Source organism: Suncus etruscus, chromosome 18, assembly GCF_024139225.1.
Source record: "Suncus etruscus isolate mSunEtr1 chromosome 18, mSunEtr1.pri.cur, whole genome shotgun sequence".
Lineage (NCBI taxonomy): Eukaryota > Metazoa > Chordata > Mammalia > Eulipotyphla > Soricidae > Suncus > Suncus etruscus.
This window is the reverse complement of record NC_064865.1, coordinates 11,449,671-11,473,930: the sequence shown is the minus strand read 5'-3', so window position 1 is coordinate 11,473,930 and position 24,260 is coordinate 11,449,671. Positions and strand designations below refer to the sequence as shown.

Genomic DNA, 24,260 nt, shown 5'->3' with positions numbered 1-24,260 from the left:
AACTTTAACAATCTAAACTTAAATGGGCCTATTATACTGGCAGGCTTGGTGCACAAAGGGTGATGGTCTAGGATGCACTCTGGGTTCACTGATTGATGGAAGTCAACACTGATGGGAATGGCCCTGACTCACTGTGTATCTGAAATTCCACTATGAAGAAATTTGTAGATCACAATGATTTCAATAGAATAAAATTTTTAAAAAGAATAAGATGAATATTGTATTATCTCACTTGTTTTTGTAATATATAAAAGCACTGGAGTCAATGTTTAATGAAACCAATTTGGATTCTGAATAGATCTGAATAACAGGGAAGGGAGGGAGTACAGAGGATAATGGTGAAAGGATATTGCACTTTTATGTGCAATATTTTGAAGAGGCATGATATCATCTCCCATAATAATATATATCCAATGGGAATATAATTATTTTACTTGATATATTTTAGATAATTGATTTGGACTAAGATCTGTGATAAACACAGCATTTTAAAAGGAAATATTTTATTTTCAAAGTATTTGTAAAAGTACTTCTGAATTTAAAGTTGAAGAGATCATACTATTTCTATTGTTCCCACTGTTCTGACCCATCAATCCTACACTTTATATAGGTCTGTATTAATTTCTTCATCTTGGTCCCAATGTCTAAATTGCTTCTTGATCACAGTTGTTCTGAAGAGTTTCTTGAACTGCTGAATTAAGACAAAATGCCTTAGTAGCACTCACAGCGGGTTTCTTCTGAGAAATTTCCAAGTTGCCACTTTTCTCTCCCAACTGTCCCTGCTCCTGAAATTGCGGCACATCTGGTCTGAGGTCTGGGTGAAGAAGCAATTTTTGATCTTGACCTGCCAGTTGGTATCTGAGCAATTGTTCTTGGGCCTTTCTCCAAGTTCCTGTCTCCTTCAGGTTTACTTGCTGCTCAGGGTAGGATGGAGCACGGGTGTGTGCATGAGATGGGATGCTGGCAATGCTAGGAGCAGACAGAGAAGCCGCAATTTGTTTGCCATCCTCCTTCCGACCTGCAGGACGTCTAACCTTTCTCCTGGACACGCCATTCAGTGACTGTTGACTAACCTGATTCAGCTGTCCTGACATGACCATCATCCTCATATCTATAGGAGAAAAAAGTAGAAAAGACAAGAACACATATACAAATTAATCCAAAGGATGTGCACACCTATATTTATTGCAACATTATTTACAATCTGAAAATCACCCCAGTGTCTGACAATAGATGAATGGGTAAAGAATTATGGCATCTTGGAGTATTTCTCAGCCATAAGAAAAGATGCAATTTGCAGTTTGCTTCAGCTAGGATAAAACTGTACAGGGTCCCTATATATGAGGTGAATAAAAAAAAAAAGATGCATACTGGAAGTTCTAATTCATATGCTAGAATACAGGGGAAAAAGAGAAAATGGATAATCCCCATTGGAAACAAATCCTGAAACATGATCAATAGAACTTGGAAACAAGGGACTGTAGGAAAGTGGTAGAGGAGTTTGGACACCATAAAGAAAAGACTGTGGTAGTAGTGTGATCATAAGACGATGATTTCAATATTGTAAAATATGAAAAAATTAAAATACTTTTAAAAATAAAGTAGTAAGACAGTGAAGTACAATTACTAGATGGTTTGGCTAATACGTTTAATATAAATAACTGAAGCAAAAAGACAAGCACAAATCTAGTTGTTTCGCTTTGGTGAAGCTCCTAGACTTGGGGAAAATTATGGTAACCAGAGGCAATAGGGAAGGAAGAGTGGGAGGACACATAAGAAGAGTGTTTTTGGTAATGGGTATTGTGAGTATTCTGCACAGAAAAGGGTGTGAAACTATGCTTTTAAATTTTATAGTATTATAAGTCAATGAAATATCTATTTGACTAAGTAAATAAATATTGTAATAAGGTCAGAGACAATAAAGTTAAGGGCTGGAAGGGCTGGAAGGACCAGCTCACAGTTGGAAACTCACCTCAAGAGTGGTGAATGCTGTTAGGGAAAGAACTACACTAACAATTAGCATGACAATGTTAAAGAATGAGAAAAGTAGAATGCAGTGGGGAGGGGGCATTGGTGTTGGGAATGTTGCCCTGGTGAAGGGGGGTATTTTGTTTATGACCAAAACCCAACTACAATCATGCTTGTAATTATGGTGCTTAAATAAAAATTAAATATATTAAAAAAAGAGAGAAACAGCAGAAAAAAGGAATGTCTTTAAAAATGAACCTTTTCTAATTAAAAATTATTTTAGTACATACACACTTTGACATATTGAAAAAAAGCCTTTAAATATGAAGTTTTGCAATTTTCAATTAATATCTTGCAATAATTAAGATTATTTAGGCATGCTAGTTAAATCGGGTATCTTATTATGTTTAAAATAAATGCGTGTAAAGCTATTGCAGTACCATTGCACAGCAGAAAGTATTTTGCTATAAATCTTCATATTTGTTTTAATATGACCAACTCCAAATAATAAATTCCTTTGTAATTACCATTGTTTAGATTAAAACCTTTATGCCTAAACTATTTTTTTAGTTAAGGTTATATTTTTTCAAATGCCATGATATTTTAAATTTGTATAAGTAAACTTGATTGCATAAGAGAAATTTGGTTACGTGATCCTTGAAACGAAGCACACAGAAGAGCAGATATAGGAAATACAGAAGTCTTATACAGAACAAAGTTGCCTTATGCTTTCTGTTCAATAAACAATTTGCCAATTATGCTTGCCCAATGCTTTTTAGGTTGTAGTCATTTTGCTGTATGTGTTTTTAGATCTTTTGTCTGCTTTTCAGAATTTTGAAGATTTACCATTTTTGCTCTTTGATTTTTCACCTGATTTTGAGCCAGCTCTTAGGCGTCTGAGTCACTTTCAATGAAAAATTGAGTAACTTTAAATATTTGATGTTGAAAAGTATTGCACTAGAACAATAAATACATGTTATATCAAATAATTACATATAGCAAACAGAAAAATATTGTTAGATAATATAAAAATATAAAATGAAGTAAAAGAAAAAACAAATACAAAATTTAGATTGTTTTAAAAAAAAGTATGAATAGAATTACCATATTTTCCAGCATATAAGACAACTTTTGAAACAAAAAAAGTCAACTGAAAATCGGGGGTTGTCTTATACACAGAAAAATGTTTCAATATGCCGCTAAACGAAAATTGTCTGAATATTGCCACAGAACAAATTTTTCAACTCGATCTTGCACCAATCACTGCAAGGGTGCTTGGACACCTCTCTAATTCAGCCATTCCAAGCAGGCTTTTGATGCATGCAGATTATACAGTGTTCTTTACCTGAATCTACACTGTAAAAAGCCTGCTCAGATTGGCCAGAATCAGAGAGGAGTCTATTACAGTATAACCTTTGGACCTTTGCTTGTTATGATTAGCTCACTGTGGAAGATACAATTGCAGCACAGGAACATTCTGTCTTATACAGCAAATATAGGCCTAAACCTATGTTTTAACTATAAAATTAGGGGGTCATCTTATACACCCGGTCGTCTTATACGCCAGAAAATATGGTAGTTCTCAAGCAATTAAGCACACATTTTACATAGCTAGATTTCCTGGAAAGATATTTCCAAATGATTAAGGATTAAGTTATATCAGTTTACCAATTTCAAACTACTTTCAAACTTAGATTTTTACTAAAAAAAAAAAAAACACAACAAATCACACTTCCTTATTTATAATCTGTAATTAATATTCATTACTTATACAGGGTTAAGATCTTGCATGCAGCCAACCCCTATTTAGATTCCCAGCAACACATGCACCTCAAGTATTCTGGATGCAGCCCTGTGGGCCAGTAAGTACTGCTGGGAAGGCCTCAGAAATTACTCATAGTACAGTTCTCAAGTTAGGCTGCATTTTTTTTTATCCTTGCATCAAATCCTTCCAACTGGCTGAAAATTGTTAGAAATACTGAACTTGAATCACACAATTAGAGTTCAAGCTATAGGTTTGCCTTCTACTGCTAAAAGACTCTGATTTTTATTCTGTTACTTTAACCTTTCTCAGCTTTAGTCACATAATTTTATATTGCTTTTAGGTACAACTTTAACAATTTACTAAATATAATCATTTTTAATGTTGACATTTTATTTTTATTTTACCTTTCTATTGCATAAATAGAACCCTCAGGACAGTGCAGCATGGAAACTGACCTTGACAAAGATGTGATCTCAGCATTTTTGTCATGTTGTTTTTTTCTAATTCTTTGAAGGATGCATTATCATAAGCTTCTATAGGTTTAAAAAGTGAGCCTGCCTTATCTATATAATCTATCATGTTACTTCAGCTGTGCATGATGATAAACTTGTACTGTCTAGAGTCTTACTGGAACAATTAAGTTGAGTCTACTGAAATCATTGCTTTTGCTAGTAAATATCTAAGAGATATTTTCTACAAGTTTTAGAAGATAGAATCTAAAGACAAAGGCTTGGAATCAAAAATTGTGATTAGATTTTCTGCTAAGTCCCTCACATACTGAATAAATAATAAAATTGTATTTGACTTTTTTGTGCCTCATTTCATATGCAAAACAATGACATTTATCTTATAAGGACTGTTGGAAAATTAAGTATGATGAATAATGCCAATTACTGTCTGGAGCTTTTGATGTGGTAGTGTTTGGTAGATAAAAATGGTCATAACTGAAATTGCTGCTCATATAGTACTGAGTTTTACTAGAAGCTATTCTTGAAGTTTTATATCCATTCCTCCTTTAATTCTCATAGTCACGAGACTAGTCTTATCATTGTCCTAATTTTATAGAATGAAGAAACAAAAACACAAAAAGGTTATATGTCATGTCCTAGTTCATAAAAATTTTTAAGAGTAGTTATGCTTTTCAAATTTAGCTGGCTTGACTCAAATTCCTCCTACTTTAACCCTAAAAAATTCTACAACTGTTACATTTTGGTGTTTCTACACAAAATATACTCGGAGTAAGTAGCTCTGTAACTGATCTTCATCTAACGTAGATAGAAGAAACACTATGTAAATAAACATTAAAATAAAAAATAAAAAGTAGCATTTATTAAGGTCATAAGTATCTAATTTTTGTTGCTGGGACACACCTGGCACCACTTAATTGTTTACTTTTGACTCTGTATTCAGAAATCACTCTTGGCAGGCACGGGGGCAGGCTCAGAGTACCATATGGGATACCAGGGTTTGAACCCAGGTCTACTACATGCAAGGCAAATGCCCTACCCACTGTGCTATCGCTTTGGTCTCAGGTATCTAAATTTTTAGAATCTCCCCAACTCTGTCACTTCTACTTCACCTACCTATGTTTTGTCTGCACGTTCCATTTTCATTAATTTTCTTAAGTGTATGGGGCCGGCGAGGTGGCGCTAGAGGTAAGGTGTCTGCCTTGCAAGCGCTAGCCAAGGAAGGACCACGGTTCAAAACCCCGGCATCCCATATGGTCCCCCCAAGCCAGGGGCAATTTCTGAGCGCTTAGCCAGGAGTAACCCCTGTGCATTAAACGGTGTGGCCCAAAAAAAAAAAAAAAAACAAAAAAATTTTTTTCTTAAGTGTTGATTCAGTTGGAATTTTATTCATTTGTCATTTTATTTACTCCTATATTTAATTTATTCATTTACTCAAAGTTAGGAATATTTTTCTTCAGACACTTCAGAAGCCTCAGATGCAGTATATCAAAAGAGAGAAGTAACCAAATTTACCCCCAATTGTACCCAAATTGTACTCTCTCATTAGCCTTTTTCTAGAAACTATTTTCAGGTGCTCAAACTGAATCTCAGGAGAAATTGTTTTGAGTCTCCAGAGAACTATATTTCCTCATTGGATTCCTAGTTTGCTCATTCACTCACTGTTTACTAATCACATGCAGATGGAAGGGCTGGGAATAGAGCAATGAATAAGAACAATCCTAAGATCATGTTTAATAATGCAGGCAGATATTCAGCAGGAGAATATAGAATTTGCTTGACCCTATATGTACTTGATTCTGGGAAAAGAAAGTTCCTGGGGACATGTCTCCTGCTCTCCAGAGGCTGCAGGAAACAGACCTCTAAATTGATTAAGGTTAGAACCTTATAATTACTTGTGTAATTATCTAAGAGCAACATACCAGGGAAGTCAGAACAGGGAATGCTTAACCCAATCTAAGTGCTTAGAAAATATTCACCATAAGGATGAACTTTCAGTTTTGAAGGACAAAATGTTGGGTAGGGATTTCTATGTAGAACATAGAATATATAAAGGAAAGGTGACATGAAAGAACAATATATACTGGGGACTCCTAAAATTTACAGAGAATCTCTAGCGTGTGGGATATATGATGAGTGGAAGGAAGTGTGTATAATTTAAAGAACTAATCAAAATAAAAATATTTTAAAATTCTACTAGGTAGTTTATAATTTATCTCCTGGAAGATGGGGAGTCACTGAAAGTTTTGAAGTAGGGCAGTGACTGATCTTTTCTATCTCGGGAAGAAATTAAAGTAATTTAATTTTCAAAATTAAAGAAAATGAACTGTGAGGGAATTAGGGAGGTCAATTAGAAGGCTATTGCAGTAGTATGAGAGAAATATTATTAAAAAACAGTAACCGCAGTCAAATATATATGTATTAACAGAAATATTCTAAAGGCAAATATAACAGTATGAGGATATTTATTGATGATCTGATTATGGGTTGTGAACTTTAGTACAAAGCACACAGATGATAAAATACAAGGCATTGGAGGCATTGTACTCTAGGGAAAGTAAAAGAATATATATTTTTACAGCAATAGAAATTAAAACAAAAAACTTTTCAGATATCTATAAAGATAAACAAATGGAAAATGAAAATATTCCTAAAGCTATATTACTGTTGACTGCGATTTTCTGGTGGTGGAGGCTAACAATAAATTTATGTTCAGTGAATATTATAAATTGGCATGAAAAATTAAATGTATTTTACATTTTCACTCAACTAATGATGGCCTTTTTGAAAGTATGAACTTAATCTTGTTCTGCTTTAAACTTCTGTGGCAATTACTTCAATATTGAATATTGATAACAGACACCATTTCTGTTAATAACAATGTTCAAGAAAGAGGTAACTTTCTGGACTAGACATCTAAAAGGGAATTTCACAGAGACAAATTCCCTACTTTCACATACTGGAGTGTTGTGTATGCATGTGTATGTATAAGAGAGAGAGAGTAAGAGAGTGAGAGAGATAGAGTGAGAGATACAGAGACACAGAGAGAGAGACAGAGAGAACCCTCCTGGCACTTATCCCCTGCATTGTGCCAATAAAGATATTGCAATTTGACAACATAGGCTTAGTGAAGTTTCCAGTTACTTAAATAGGTAACTTAACCCTAGAATTTGTTTCCTTTTTTTAAAAAAAAATATTCATTATTTATTTGGGTTTGCTTAGAACTTACTTGTGGCTCTGCCTTCAGGAACTATTGCTGACAGTACTTAAGGGGAACCAAATGGGATGCAGAAGATCAAACCCAGGTTTGTCATAAGGTAAATGTCCTACCTGCAGTACTGTCTCTCCAACCTCCAAAGTTAAGTTTTCTTATTAGCAACATACAACAAACTGTTTTTCCATTTCATAATTTCATGCAATTAATTGAGGTACAATATGATCTGGCTTCTTTTAAACTCTGAAAGGACCAGTATCAGCAGTTGTGTCATCATGGTGTCATTATTTATAAGGATTACTGGATGAAGAAATATGCAGACTATTTATGGAAGTGTTTTATAGAAATCAAGGATAAAAACATTGGCTTAAACATTTACAAGCACATTTAACAAAGCGTATATTATCTTATGATTTCAATATTTTAAAACTTTCAGCTGATAGCCCAGATTATTTATTTTTATAGTTAATTGATTATGGGTGCCACATATGGTGGTAATCAGAGATCTCAAGGAGATGCATAGACCTCTCCACGTGTTCTACTAGATGAGGTAATTGCCAGCTCCAAGGTAGAATTCCAATAGAGGCACATGTTGTGTGTATATGGGGTGGGGGAACAATTCAGCTTGTGGTTCAGCATTTTGATGTAAGGTGCAGAGCAAAATCTCTGAGAAATGTAAAACAACATATATTACTATTTACATCTGTATACATATTTAATCTCTACATTCTACTTTCAGCAAATAAATTGAATTTCTCCTTAATTACCATATTTTCCTCGTTTCAGAAGTGTCTTAAATTTCTTGCTACTATTTACCAGTTGTAAATAAAAACTTTATTTTGATACATAGAAATGAGGTCAGGTACATATGCTTCAAGTGCTACAGCACATTTCTTACATGCATGATTGGGATTGCTGGTAACATTGCCACATCCACCTTTTCCATTGCCAGATTAGCTCTAGATGCACCTGAGCACAAACACTAGAGGGCTTGAACAGTAGTGGGGTAGTCCAGGCTCCCCAAGTTCCAATGGCAAGAGCCATACATATAAAAAGTTAAATATTTCATAAAATTTGATAGGATATATAACCTATGTGACATATAATCCATCATGTATGTTATATATATTTATAGGAAAATGTATTTAACATAAATTAACTAAAATTCTTCACAGCCACGCCACTTAGCAAAGTAAGACTATTCTACAAAAACAGTTAAGCCTGCTACTAATTTAACTAAAATTATTTACTAAATATAAATTGTTATTTACTCTTCAGTATTTCCAAACTAATTTTGACTTTTTTATTCAAAGTAGATTTTTTTTGTTTGTCTTTGGGTCACACCTGGCAGCGCTCAGTAGTTACTCTTGGCTCTACTCTCAGAAATTGCTTCTGGCAGGCAGGCTCAGGGGACCATATGGGATGCCGGGATTCAAACCACCAACCTTCTGCATGGAAGGCAAATGCCCCACCTCCATGCTATCTCTTTGGCTCCTCTTTATAATTTTTATCTTAATTGAAGATTTATGATGTACAAGTTGAGTATAGGCATATAACATTTCAACACCAATCCAACTTTAACAATTCTCTGTCCTTTAACTCATATTCATTCACTTTCTTCAGGCAGAAATCTTGACAATTTCTTATATTTAGAATACATTGAATTTTAAAGAGGCACTATATTTTTATTAATATAAGGCATCGTTATTTAGATTTTAATATAATTTCATAAAATTATGGAAATTTTTGTTTAGGAGCCACTCCTGGTGGTGCTCAGGGCTTTACACTCAGGAATCTTTCCTGGAGGGACACAGGGGACAATAAAATTTAAGAAACTAAATTAAATTCACAATCATCCTGTAATGATGACACCCTTATTTATTTTCATTTGATATATAATCTTGGAAGAAAATTAAGCTGATAATTATTTAGTATAAATAGCATAATGCATACTTGATCCTTAGTATATTGTCTTTTGTGAATCTTTTATCTGTAAATATTAAAATAAAAATAATTTATATTCCAGTGTTTACTTTCATTAAGAAAACTTTGGTTTATAATATTGCAGACATGTCATGTAGCTAGGCTTGTGCTTCAAGATCTACATATACTACAATGTTAGTATCTTATTTAAAGAATTTTTTCTATAACAATTATACCAATTACTACAGACAGATCCAGATTTAGATAAATATCCTTAAAACAACCCTCTAATAATGTGTTATTATAAGTTCTCTCTTGGAAGGTGGGAAGTTGAGGTACAAAAGGTTTAAGTAACTTTCCAAGACTACATACAAAATAGTGGCAATTCTTACTTATTTTACAGACTTAAAGATCTGAGGTTGCAGAGTCTGTATTTTAATCACCACAATAAGTCCAGGTCAAGACAGAAATGTGGTGTTAAGAAGAATCATGTTTGGGACCACAAAGAGTACAGCGGATATGATGGATGTCTTGCATGAAACTGACTGAATTTAATTCTTGGCACCACATATGGTCCACCAAGCCCTGTCAAGAATGATCCCTGAGCACAGAATCAGAATTAAGCTTTAAGAATAACCAAGTGTGAAGGAAGAGGAGGAGGGAAAAAAAGGAAGAGAAAGACAAGGAATAGGAGGTATAATAGAAATAGAGAAAAAGAAGAAAAATGAGGAGAAGAAGAAAGCGGAAGAGGTAGAGGAGGGCTGGATGAGGAGTTAAAATGAGGAGGGAGGAAGAAGAAATTAGGGGAGACAGGAGGAGGGGAGGAGGGGAGGAGGGGAAAGTAAAGGGGAAGGTAAAGGATAAGATGGAAAAAGAGAAGAAGGAAGAGAAATAAAATAAAAAGAATTTTGTTTGGATACATGGAAGAATGGCATATGTATGAATATCATTTTTACATACTTTACATTGAATAGAAAGATTGGTATCATAATCTCAAGAGAGATAGGTAGCCAAACCACTATCAGCATGCCAATCCGTGCCTTCCACACTTATTACTACACAATTAATTAATATGATGTCAATGCTAATTTTCCAGCAGTATATTAAATTTATTTTTATGTACACTGTGATTCTTTTGTGATCTGGGAATGTGTTCAAATTAATGTCATACAACATGAGACAGTATTATGAATGAGATACCATTTTCATACCTTAATTTGATAGCAAAAGAGATCTATTCTAAGACGATAAATATGTGTAACACTCTTTTGACTAGTAAAAATACTAATAGTGTAGCTTGTTTTGCTTTTATGATTCAATAATAAATAGTCTAATTCTTGTTGTTCATGTTTTTCTTTCTTTTGCCAACACGTTTTTACCTCGTATCTCTGGTGGTAATTGACTCCAAAAACAATTGTATTGTCTAGAGCTATGATAACTTTTATACTATCCTACCTTCCCTGTGGGATCTTCAGCTCTTTGTCAACTCAAACCACATGAGTCCATGCCTCAAATTTAAACTGGGGTTTCACTTTTGTTTTGTGCACTACCTTTATTATTGATCACCTCTCCTTGTGTGAGTTTCATTTATCTCTTAGGACTTTGAATTCCTTTTGGATTGGAAAAACTTTTATTTTTATGTCATTAATCTTTTTATTATTATTATGGCTGGTCATGTGCTACATTTGAATCTCATGTCATTTCTATGATTATTGCTCACACCAGGAGGAAAGGGGATATTTTGTTAAGCTCAGCAAATAACCAAAGAACAATAAGTTGTCAGCTAGAAGCAAGTTTGAAAAATAAAAAAAAAGCTTTGAATTTTTATCCCATGGCAAAACCAATACTACTTCGTATGACACGAATCAAACACTGCAAGGCATCTACTTTCAATCTGTTGAAGAAACTGTTATCTGATTTTGAGAAATTGTCACCGGATATCTGTTTCCCCTTGTTCTTCAAGTTTGCATCCTTCATAAAAGGCTAACACAGTGTAGCTTTTCTTTGCATGCTTCAAAACATTTAAAAGTCTCCCATGAATTATTTACATGGAAGCTCCAATCAGCAACATACCTGACAGACTCCCCAGTAAAAATGAAAGTGCACTGTGTAAAGGTGCCCAGGGAGGCTGGTCACCTCCCACTGTGAGGTTATAGACAGAACTAAGTCAGCACACATTATATGTCAGCGCCGACATCAGAAGGAATCAGAGTCTTTGATCTAGGACCTCTACAGGAAGCTTAGATCTCAGACAAATTAGATAAAAAATATGAATTTATAGCAGATATGTATCCTAAGGCATTCAGTAGTATGTTTGGGTTTAGGGAGGAAGAATAGTATCAAAGCATTACCAATTACATGCTGTTCCCACCTCTATCTTGTTGGTATGTCCCCATTAAAATGGAAAGGTGGCAGGGAAAGGGGACCAAAGAGATAAACACAGGGGTTAAAGTGTATACCTTGCACACAGCAAACCCAGTTTAACTCTCAGCACCATGTAGTCCCTACAATTCTGGGACCAACCAGAAACTACATTCTTGGTCGTTCCGTTGAACCATGGGAGAAATATGACTAGAATGGATCCCTGAGTCCCTGAGGACCTATCAGGGATTGGTCCCGTGAAGCATTCTAGAATGCCATTGATGGTTTTGATACACTTTTAGGGATACTAATATATATATCATATATATGATATATATCATATATATTTATATTTCTTCTTTGTGAAAGGTAGGTTGGATTTCAGGATTATTCCTAGTCAGTGGTGACTTTTACTAGGTAATACAACTTATGACTTCCAAAAACATTCTCAGGCTTTAACTATTTGTTGTACCCTTGAATTTTTCTTTTTTTTTTTTTATCTGACTCTTTTTTTTTTTTTTTATTTAAACACCTTGATTACATACATGATTGTGTTTGGGTTTCAGTCATAAAAGGAACACCACCCATCACCAGTGCAACATTCCCATCACCCAAGTCCCAAATCACCCTCCTCCCCACCCAACCCCCGCCTGTACCCTAAACAGGCTCTACATTTCCCTCATACATTCTCAATATTAGGACAGTTCAAAATGTAGTTATTTCTCTAACTAAACTCATCACTCTTTGTGGTGAGCTTCCTGAGGTGAGCTGGAACTTCCAGCTCTTTTCTCTTTTGTGTCTGAAAATTATTATTACAAGGGTGTCTTTCATTTTTCTTAAAACCCATAGATGAGTGAGACCATTCTGCGTTTTTCTCTCTCTCTCTGACTTATTTCACTCAGCATAATAGATTCCATGTACATCCATGTATAGGAAAATTTCATGACTTCATCTCTCCTGACAGCTGCATAATATTCCATTGTGTATATGTACCACAGTTTCTTTAGCCATTCATCTGTTGAAGGGCATCTTGGTTGTTTCCAGAGTCTTGCTATGGTAAATAGAGCTGCAATGAATATAGGTGTAAGGAAGGGGTTTTTGTATTGTATTTTTGTGTTCCTAGGGTATATTCCTAGGAGTGGTATAGCTGGATCGTATGGGAGCTCGATTTCCAGTTTTTGGAGGAATCTCCATATCGCTTTCCATAAAGGTTGAACTAGACAGCATTCCCACCAGCAGTGGATAAGAGTTCCTTTCTCTCCACATCCCCGCCAACACTGTTTATTCTCATTCTTTGTGATGTGTGCCATTCTCTGGGGTGTGAGGTGGTATCTCATCGTTGTTTTGATTTGCATCTCCCTGAGGATTAGTGATGTGGAACATTTTTTCATGTGTCTTTTGGCCATGCGTATTTCTTCTTTGTCAAAGTGTCTGTTCATTTCTTCTCCCCATTTTTTGATGGGGTTAGATGTTTTTTTCTTGTAAAGTTCTGTCAGTGCCTTGTATATTTTGGAGATTAGCCCCTTATCTGATGGGTATTGGGTGAATAGTTTCTCCCACTCAGTGGGTGGCTCTTGTATCCTGGGCACTATTTCCTTTGAGGTGCAGAAGCTTCTCAGCTTAATATATTCCCATCTGTTAATCTCTGCTTTCACTTGCTTGGACAGTGCAGTTTCCTCCTTGAAGATGCCTGTAATGTCCTGTAGTGTTTTGCCTATGTGCTGTTCTATATATCTTATGGTTTTGGGGCTGATATCGAGGTCTTTAATCCATTTGGATTTTACCTTTGTACATGATGTTAGCTGGGGGTCTAAGTTTAATTTTTTGCAAGTGGCTATCCAATTGTGCCAACACCACTTGTTGAAGAGGCTTTCCCTGCTCCATTTAGGATTTCCTGCTCCTTTATCAAAAATTAGATGGTTGTATCTCTGGGGAACATTTTCTGAGTATTCAAGCCTATTCCACTGATCTGAGGACCTATCCTTATTCCAATACCATGCTGTTTTGATAACTGTTGCTTTGTAGTACAGTTTAAAGTTGGGAAAAGTAATTCCTCCCATATTCTTTTTCCCAATGATTGCTTTAGCTATTCGAGGGTGTTTATTGTTCCAAATGAATTTCAAAAGTGTCTGATCCACTTCTTTGAAGAATGTCATGGGTATCTTTAGAGGGATGGCATTAAATCTGTATAATGCCTTGGGGAGTATTGACATTTTGATGATGTTAATCCTGCCAATCCATGAGCAGGGTATGTGTTTCCATTTCCGTGTGTCCTCTCTTATTTCTTGGAGCAGAGTTTTATAGTTTTCTTTGTATAGGTCCTTCACATATTTAGTCAAGTTGATTCCAAGATATTTGAGTTTGTGTGGTACTATTGTGAATGGGGTTGTTTTCTTAATGTCCATTTCTTCTTTATTACTGTTGGTGTATAGAAAGGCCATTGATTTTTGTGTGTTAATTTTGTAGCCTGCCACCTTGCTATATGAGTCTATTGTTTCTAGAAGCTTTTTGATAGAGTCTTTAGGGTTTTCTAAGTAGAGTATCATGTCATCTGCAAACAGTGAGAGCTTGAATTCTTCCTTTCCTATCTGGATTCCCTTGATATCCTTTTCTTGCCTAATCGCTATAGCAAGTACTTCCAGTGCTATGTTGAATAGGAGTGGTGAGAGAGGACAGCCTTGTCTTGTGCCAGAATTTAGAGGGAAGGCTTTCAGTTTTTCTCCATTGAGGATAATATTTGCCACTGGCTTGTGGTAGATGGCCTTCACTATATTGAGAAAGGTTCCCTCCATTCCCATCTTGCTGAGAGTTTTGATCAAGAATGGGTGTTGGACCTTATCAACTGCTTTCTCTGCATCTATTGATATGATCATGTGGTTTTTATTTTTCTTGTTATTGATGTTGTGTATTATGTTGATAGATTTATGGATGTTAAACCAGCCTTGCATTCCTGGGATGAAACCTACTTGATCGTAGTGGATGATCTTCTTAACGAGGCATTGAATCCTATTTGCCAGGATTTTGTTGAGGATCTTTGCATCTGCATTCATCAGTGATATTGGTCTGTAATTTTCTTTTTTGGTAGCGTCTCTGTCTGGTTTAGGTATCAAGGTGATGTTGGCTTCATAAAAGCTATTTGGAAGTGTTTCTGTTTGTTCAATTTCATGAAAGAGTCTTGCCAAGATTGGCAGTAGTTCCTCTTGGAAAGTTTGATAGAATTCATTAGTGAATCCATCTGGACCTGGGCTTTTGTTTTTCGGCAGACATTTGATTACTGTTTTAATTTCATCAATGGTGATGGGGGTGTTTAGATATGCTACATCCTCTTCCTTCAACCGTGGAAGATTATAAGAGTCCAAGAATTTATCCATTTCTTCCAGGTTCTCATTTTTAGTGGCGTAGAGTTTTTCAAAGTAGTTTCTGATTACCCTTTGAATCTCTGTCATATCAGTAGTGATCTCTCCTTTTTCATTCCTGATACGAGTTATCAAGTTTCTCTCTCTCTCTTTCTTTGTTAGGTTTGCCAGTGGTCTATCAATCTTGTTTATTTTTTCAAAGAACCAACATCTGCTTTCGTTGATCTTTCGGATTGTTTTTTGAGTTTCCACTTCGTTGATTTCTGCTCTCAGCTTTGTTATTTCCTTCTGTCTTCCTGTTCTTGGGTCCTTTTGTTGAGCATTTTCTAGTTCTATTAGCTGTGTCATTAAGCTACTCAGGTAAGCTCCTTCTTCCTTCCTGATGTGTGCTTGCAAAGCTATAAATTTTCCTCTCAGTACTGCTTTTGCTGTGTCCCATAAGTTCTGAGAGTTTGTGTCTTTATTGTCATTTGTTTCCAGGAACCTTTTGATTTCCTCCTTGATTTCATCTCGGACCCACTGGTTATTGAGCATGAGGCTGTTTAACTTCCAGGTGTTAAAGTGTTTCTTCTGAGTCCCTTTGGAGTTCACAAATAATTTCAGAGCCTTGTGGTCAGCGAAGGTAGTCTGCAAAATTTCTATCCTCTTGATCTTATGGAGGTATGTTTTATGTGCCAGCATGTAGTCTATCCTGGAGAATGTCCCATGTACATTGGAGAAGAATGTGTATCCAGGTTTCTGGGGATGGAGTGTCCTATATATATCCACTAGGCCTCTTTCTTCCATTTCTCTCCTCAGGTCTAGTATATTCTTGTTGGGTTTCAGTCTGGTTGACCTGTCCAGTGTTGACAAAGCCGTGTTTAGGTCCCCCACAATTATTGTGTTGTTGTTGATATTTTTTTTCAGATTTGTCAGCAGTTGTATTAAATATTTTGCTGGCCCCTCATTCGGTGCATATATGTTTAGGAGAGTGAATTCTTCCTGCTCTACGTACCCCTTGATTAATATAAAATGTCCGTCTTTGTCCCTTACAACCTTCCTGAGTATAAAGTTTGCATTATCTGATATTAGTATGGCCACTCCAGCTTTTTTATGGGTGTTGTTTGCTTGGATAACTTTTCTCCAGCCTTTTATTTTGAGTCTATGTTTGTTCTGACTATTCAGGTGCGTTTCTTGTAGGCAGCAGAAGGTTGGATTGAGTTTTTTGATCCATTTAGCCACTCTGTGTCTCTTAACTGGTGCATTTAGTCCATTGACGTTGAGAGAAAGAATTGTCCTGGGATTTAATGCCATCTTTATTTCAAAATTTGGTGTGTCTTTTGGGTAGTCTTGTCTTAGATTAGGTCTTTCAGTTTTTCTCTTAAGACTGGTTTTGTGTCTGTGAAGTTTCTGAGCTGTTTTTTGTCTGTGAAACCATGTATTCTTCCATCAAACCGGAAAGTGAGTTTTGCTGGGTATAGTATTCTAGGTGAAACATTCATTTCATTCAGTCTTGTCACAATATCCCACCACTGCTTTCTGGCATTGAGCGTTTCTGGTGACAGGTCTGCTGTAAATCTCAGGGAAGCTTGCTTGAACATGATTTCCCCTTTTGATCTTGCTGTTTTCAGAATTCTGTCTCTATCTGTGGGATTTGTCATTGTGACTAGGATGTGTCTTGGGGTGGTTTTTCTGGGGTCTCTTTTGGTTGGTACTCTTCGGGCATGCAGGATTTGATCACATATATTCTTTAGCTCTGGAAGTTTCTCTTTAATGATGTTCTTGACCATTGATTCTTCCTGGAAATTTTCTTCCTGGGTCTCTGGGACTCCAATGATTCTTAAGTTGTTTCTGTTGATCTTATCATAGACTTCTATTTTCGTCTGTTCCCATTCTTTGACTAATTTTTCCATTGTCTGCTCATTTGCTTTAAGTTTTTTGTCCAATCTCTCCTGCTGTATGGAATTGTTATGTATCTCATCTTCCACAGCACCAAGTCTATTCTCAGCTTCTGATACCCTGTCCCAGAGCTTATCCATTTTGTCATTCACTTCGTTTACTGAGTTTTTCAGGCCTGTTAGTTGACATGTTATTTCAGTTTGGAGTTTTGTCATTTCTGCCTTCATATTTTCTTGGTTCTTATTAGTGTTCTGTTCAACTCGATCCATGGTTTCTTGGAGTCTGTTGAGCACCTTCCATATTGCTAGTCTAAAGTCCTTATCTGAGAGGTTGATTAGTTGTTCAGTCATTATCTGGTCCTCAGAATTGTCATCTTCATTCTCTATGTCTGATGCTGGCCTGCGCTGTTTCCCCATTGTCACATTTGTATTGTGGGTTTTTCTACGTGTTGTAGTGGTATTCATTGTCTATATGATGTAGGCAGCACACTCCTCTGGCTCCTCCCTTTCTGGATGGGCTGACTTGCCTCTAAGGGAGGGGAGTCCTCCGTGGATGAAGCCTCACACTGGGTCAAATCTTAGGCCCGAGCATGTAACAGAGAAGACAGTCCAGAGAGAAATGTTTGCTTCTGTGATATAGCGCCGTTCTTAGTGTGATTTTTCCTTCTTGTTGCAATGGAGTTCTTTCCTTAGAAAGAGTGCACGGCCGCGTAGCGAAGCGGAGCGGCCGTGCTCCTCTGAGCCTCTTTTTGCCCCACTCGCAAGAGTTTCACGCAAGAGGACAGTAGACAGACATAGACAGGTCACACTCACAGTCTTTCACAGCTGAGCCCCACTGGGCCGGTGTACTTTCGCGGATTTTCCCCGCTGGTGTCACACACAGGGAGCCAGCTTTTGCAAAGGATAGCCGGTTTTTATGCTCTGAAGTCCCTCCCTGAAAATGGCGTCTGGGCGAGCGAGGTTTCTGGAGGCTCTTGCCCCACTCGCAAGAGTTTCACCAAGAGGACAGTAGACAGACATAGACAGGTCACACTCACAGTCTTTCACAGCTGAGCCCCACTGGGCCGGTGTACTTTCGCGGATTTTCCCCGCCTGGTGTCACACACAGGGAGCCAGCTTTTGCAAAGGATAGCCGGTTTTTATGCTCTGAAGTCCCTCCCTGAAAATGGCGTCTGGGCGAGCGAGGTTTCTGGAGGCTCTTTTTGCCCCACTCGCAAGAGTTTCACGCAAGAGGACAGTAGACAGACATAGACAGGTCACACTCACAGTCTTTCACAGCTGAGCCCCACTGGGCCGGTGTACTTTCGCGGATTTTCCCCGCCTGGTGTCACACACAGGGAGCCCGAATTTTTCAATTAATGTGAATATTTAATAAAGTGCATTTTTACAATTATTTATTTAATTGCCAAGGTTATAAAATTGTTCATGATTGATATTAAGTCTAATATATCTGTGAATTTTTAAGACATTATATTCTTATTTTTATTTTTATAATGTGTCTTAACAATATTATTAATTTAGACCAGTTGTCCTCAAACTATGGCCTGCGGGCCACATATTGTATTTGTATCTGTTTTGTTTCTTTATTGCAAAATAAGATATATGCAGTGTGCATAAGAATTCATTCATAGGTTTTGTTTTTACTATAGTCAGACCCTCCAATGATCTGAGGGACAGTGAATTGGCCCCCTGTTTAAAAAGTTTGAGGACCCCTGATTTAGACATTATTATTTATGCCTATTAATAGGTACTTGAGTGAATTACTTAAATTATTGATAAATTAAAGAGTTCATGGTTGCCTCTTTTAGATCATTTAAAAATGTATCCTCACAAAATATTATGTGTTGTTTTTAATTTACTATCATGAATTTTATTTTTCAACATTACAAAATACAAATTATGGAATCATGGAAAGAACAAAATAATGTTTGTCATCATGTAAAGACTTCCTCTAATATTCCTTTATTAAATTTAATAATACACCTTGGTTGCAAGTAGATTAGTAAATCTCCATCTTCTTTGGTTAGCATTCCCGAATTCCTAGTTAAATTTGAAGAAGATTTATTTTGGAGGTGTGTGGGCTGTGTACTACTGAAGCTGGGCTCAAGAGACCCAAACAAAACCCCTTGCCAGTAATTCTTGACAACTGGACTGCAGGTTCAGTACAAGAACCCCAGGGGGCACCCTAGGGATAAAACTGAAGTCAACTGTATTCAGAAGTACCTTAATCTCTATGCTGTCTCTCTGACCCCTGACAAGTCTTAAGATATAAGTGTTAGATTTTAATTATGTTTTAAATGGAAATATGCCCATAATTTTCTACTTTAGGTTATGGGTATACATTCCAAATATAATTTAAATTTCCTGGAACTTGGGTAATTAAACATTAGTTTCTAGTCCTGATGTTTTATTTTTCTCTGTTTCTAGATATCTGAAAGTGAAAATTCTTCTTATCTTTCCCTGCCATTGATAAAGATTTATATATAAAAGGGGGCCAGAGTAATGGTTCAGTGGGAAGAGCATTTGCCTGGCAAACGGCTGTCCTGGGTTTGATACCTGGCATCCCATATGGTCCCCGAGCCTGCCGAAAGTGACTTCTGATTGCAGAGCCAAGAGAACTCCCCTCTTCTAGCACTTCTCAGGTGTGACCCAACCAAAACAAAACAAAACAAAAAATGAATTATCTATAAAAATGGTAAATTGATTTACTTTAATTTTGCAAATTACATGACATATAGTCAGTGGTAGAGATATATTCCCAAGGCTTATGCTACCAAATACATATTGCTTTATTTTACTCAGGTTAAATTTGCAATCCCAAATTTGAGTGCATGGCTTTCACTAATAAATAAATATAGAAGGGAATAGTGGTCAGGCGTCAGTGTATTATGATTTGAGAAATGCAAAATTGGAATCAACAGCAGTATCCATCCTCAAAGACAAAGACTGTAGTAAATAAAGTGGGAGAGAAAACAGGGTCTCAGTAAAAAGCATCATAAAGGGAACAGTGTTCCATTTTGCTCTCTATTAGGACTCAAAATATGTAAATCAGCAACCTTTACTAGTTTTGTGAAATTAAATAAATAATACAATCCTTTAAGAAAAATTAAAGATGGCTTACTTTCTTATAAAAAATTGGCACAAAATCAAACTATGACAGAGCATGCAGAGATTTCTTTCCTGGAATTTGTGTGAATCTGCATTTGTATAAAAGAGGCAGTTAAGCCCTTAGCAAAAAGGATTTGAAACAGTATGATATGATTTGAAACAGTATGATAGGAGCAAGAAAGAATAAACATATAACAGGATAATCTCTCTTTCTCTCAATATTCTTTTCCATCTTCAAATTCTACAAATATATGGTGTTTGTTGAAATTGCTTTATTCTTAATTGCTTACAGTCTGGACCTGTTCTTTGATTTTACTGAAATATTTATTTTTATGCTTGAATCATATTGGTAAACTACTATAATAGAGTACACATACTGTCATATAACTGTAGGGAGAGACCCTTGAAAATTACTAAAAATACATTATAAGATAATTATTTAATAGTCATTAGGAAGTACCTTCTAAATGTGTTTATTAAGTCTATACCCCTCTTTCCAAAATCAAAGAAAACTCTGATATTTTGTTTAAATAAGAAAGTTTTAAGAAAACAGTGATGAGTTTTTTAATACTTTACCCAAAGATCAAAATTGCCCCAAGTTGAGAATCATTGGCTTTGAAGGAAAGAGAGATACCAATAGATAAAAATACAAAGCAAAACAAACAAAAACAAAACAAATAAGCAACCCCACACAACGGAAAGCCTAATGGCTTTCTAAGGATATATGCATTCAGTATCGTGAAATCAGAGAGAATACTTTTCACAATGGTGGGAAGAATTCCTAGAGTCATATAAAAACGAGTTTCCACTGCTGCTTGTCAAATGGATAGAAAGCTATTAAAAAATCCAAAGTACCCCAAATAAAACTAATGATGTAAACAGAACTTGTAGGTCTTTGAATATTAAACATGACAATATATAATATTTATATATGACACTATATATCAAAAATTGTTTTATCCTTGGTTGAAATTGAATCAATCTGTAAAAAACTTGATTATACACCATATTATTATGTGCTTTTTCTGATAAGGAAACTATTATATGTAATGAAGAGAGTTATCTTAGTTAAACCCACAGAGGATCCCAATAGAGGAAAGAGTACAAAATTCTGGGTTCCATGCTCTTAGTGGTCACATTCTATGCCCTCTCTGACGATGGAAATCTTCACATCTCAGCAGTACAGTGATCTTGCTGCTATAATTTAAAAAAAATTATCTCATAGTGATGTCAAAAATTTTGGTACAAGTGACATACTAAGGTTTTAAACTTCATTTCTATATTTCCCTTTAAAACCATTCTACCAATCCTTATTGCATCCCAATAATTTTAGGTGAAATCTACAGTACAGACTGAATCCACTAAATAGCAGAAATGTACATGCCATTAGCTAAATAGTGTTAATGTTAATAATAGAGACTAGTGAATGCAAGGTGCTTCTGAGAGAGACAAAAAATCACGTTATCAGCAAACACTAAATGTTTATAAACACTGAGGGAAAAGGGGAAACTAAATGCCATGGAAATAATGAAATAAAACCAAATTTATTTAAAGCTAGAAATAATTAGGTGTTTTGTAGCTGGTAATAATTTCCAAAGAAAGCAGGAGATGCCTCATTGCTTGCCTTGGAAACAAGGCACTTACGATTTGGACAATGCTTAGGAGAGAAGGAAACAAATCTGCTCTAATCCCCAAAGGAGGATTCAGATAACACATCTTTCTATTTTTAACTTGTGTGTCCTAATAAAATGGCTTCTTTGATACTCCCATCTCTTCAATCTAAGCTTTACCACAAAATCCCTGTCCCTTGTCTCATTCTTAATAATTTATTAATAAGCTACCACATCAAAAATGTTCCTAATATAACACCCAGGCATTGTGGATTGCTTAATGTAGTTCATTTAAACCAGAAAACGGAGACTCAAGTAGACGGCCATATTAGATTAGGAGAAAAAAACAGTATTACTCCTGCCCTTCATCAAAGATTACAGCTCAATATGCTGTTCTACACAGACCCGAGTTCAAGTGACTGTTTTGTAAACAACTGTAGATATTGCATGAAATAATACAGACAAGAAACTTAGAGAAAAAAAGAAATATGTTCTTTTAGAGGAGTCAGAAAGATATTCCAGGAGCTAAGGCACATGACTTGCACATTGCTGATTCTGGTTCCATCTCTGGCACCCCTTAAATTCCAACCACTGAGCATTGCAGGGTGCAGTATTAGAGACCCCAAGGACCCACCATTTGAACATGCTAGTGAGTCTCTACCCACATGACCCTGCAGCAAAAATACTAATACTAATAATACTAAAAATAATCCTCTTTGTTTTCCAAATAAATTTTTGTCCTTTATTTTTTGTATCTATTTTCAACTTCACCAACCACATCCCCTTATTGACTTTTGATGCAACTTTAGCAACTGGAATATGATTGATTGTTGCCTAGGAATTTAAAAAAGTTAATCACTTGATTTCCTCATGGGAGAACAATACACAGTAGGAAAAGAAGCTGAATCATGCATATAAATGCACACACATGTTTCATTCAACTGGTTAAAGGCTGAATATTGAACTGTTTTTTGTAAAACATGTTTTAAGAAGCTATAAGATTAATATTTAAAGAGAAAATAATGTGATATTTGGTTATAACTTATATATATATATATTTGTAGAATTTGGTTTCAAAATGTTTCAGGCCTCTGAAAATTTTCCAAGATTCTGCATGCGACACATTAGCACTTGGCAAATCCATCTCATGTTTAATCCCCTGCTTTCTAAATCTGTATCTTTAGAAGAACAAGGGCAAAACATTGGTCTGAGAGAAAACTTCTCTTTTCTCTGCTTGGCACCAATTTGAACAACACTTGAACAACATAAAGCAAAATCATCTGGAATCATGTACAGCACCAGAAAATAATACATTTTTCTAAAAGCACAACTAAACAACAAAACAGAGCAAAATAAAGCTGACTCATTTCTTGAGGATTCTATATTCAATATAATTTAAAGAAATGGCATTTGAAATCTACATTTTGAGAATGTCGCCAAATTGGCAGCTATGTAATATAGCTCGGGGAGGGATTATAAATCTATACTCTGCTTTTACCTTTCTCTATGTAACAAAGTCAATTTATTTAAAGAATACTCTCCCACTATATATATACGGGCACACATAGGCATGTACATATGTATACGTAAATATGAATATATACTAAAAAAAACTGGCTAATATCTGACCTTATATTTTTCTATGTTGGGGTAAAATTTCTTTGAAAAGTTCCACAAGCAAAGGAGGGGACAATAAACTCAATTCATCCAGCTAGGAAGGGGGCTGCAGTTGATCCACAGAAGGTGTCAGTGGTGGGAAATTATCCATATTATTTAAGCTTACCTTCTGTCATTGTGGTGTCCTCTTTTTCAGTATCTACTTGGGATCCCTTGGATGAGGCGTGATTTTTTTGATCGTTTGTCTGGGTTTCAGAAACCTCTTCGTTTTTTATCTCTGTAAAAATGGCAGTTTTATTTTTGAGTTAAGTATAGATTCAACAAGAGGTTACAAATAAATGTGCACGGAGCACCTAGTTACCTGCTCTGAGTTTCTTCATTATTAATTCATTTGACTACAATATGACATCCAATCTAGAGATTACATAATAGTACTATGCATAGGGCTTATATAGATATATACCTTATATTTTGTTTGGGTACCACACCCAGAAACTCTCAGGGCTCACTCCTGACAGGCTCAGGGGATCATATGGGGTACTAGGATTCATACACAGATTGGCCACATGCAAAGCACATACCGTGGACCCAGTTATATGCTTTTGATTGATAATTTCATATCTTCAATCTACTTCTACCTAAAATGATACATTATTTCCACTGAATTGTTTATTAAATATAATAATAAAATTAATATATACATTCTTCATATCAGGCATTGGTTGGAGGACCGACTGAAAGACAAGTTTTGGGTAATTATGCTTAGATATTTGGCAAAATGTTTGTTTTTTTGGTTTTAGGGTCACACCCGGTGATGCTCAGGGGTTACTCTCCTGGCTATGTGCTCAAAAACGTTACTGGTTTGAAGGACCATATGGGACGCCAGGGGATCAAACCGCAGTCCATCCTAGGTTAGCGCATGCAAGGCAAATGCCCTACTGCTTGTGCTGCTGCTCCAGCCCCATATTTGGCAGTTATTTTAAATTAATAACAG

The 24,260-nt window shown here is 35.8% G+C and overlaps 1 protein-coding gene across 1 annotated transcript in view; it reads right to left on the bottom strand.

Annotated features, from left to right (window-relative positions):
* Positions 1-644: 644 nt before the first annotated feature.
* The window catches only part of PKHD1 (PKHD1 ciliary IPT domain containing fibrocystin/polyductin), a 507,893-nt gene continuing 484,277 nt past the window's right edge, over positions 645-24,260 (bottom strand). The window contains exons 65-66 of the mRNA XM_049765224.1: positions 23,433-23,543; positions 645-1,111 (exon numbers count right to left, since the gene is read on the bottom strand). Of these exons, the coding sequence (XP_049621181.1) occupies positions 645-1,111; positions 23,433-23,543 (578 nt within the window). The remainder of the gene's footprint in view (positions 1,112-23,432; positions 23,544-24,260) is intronic.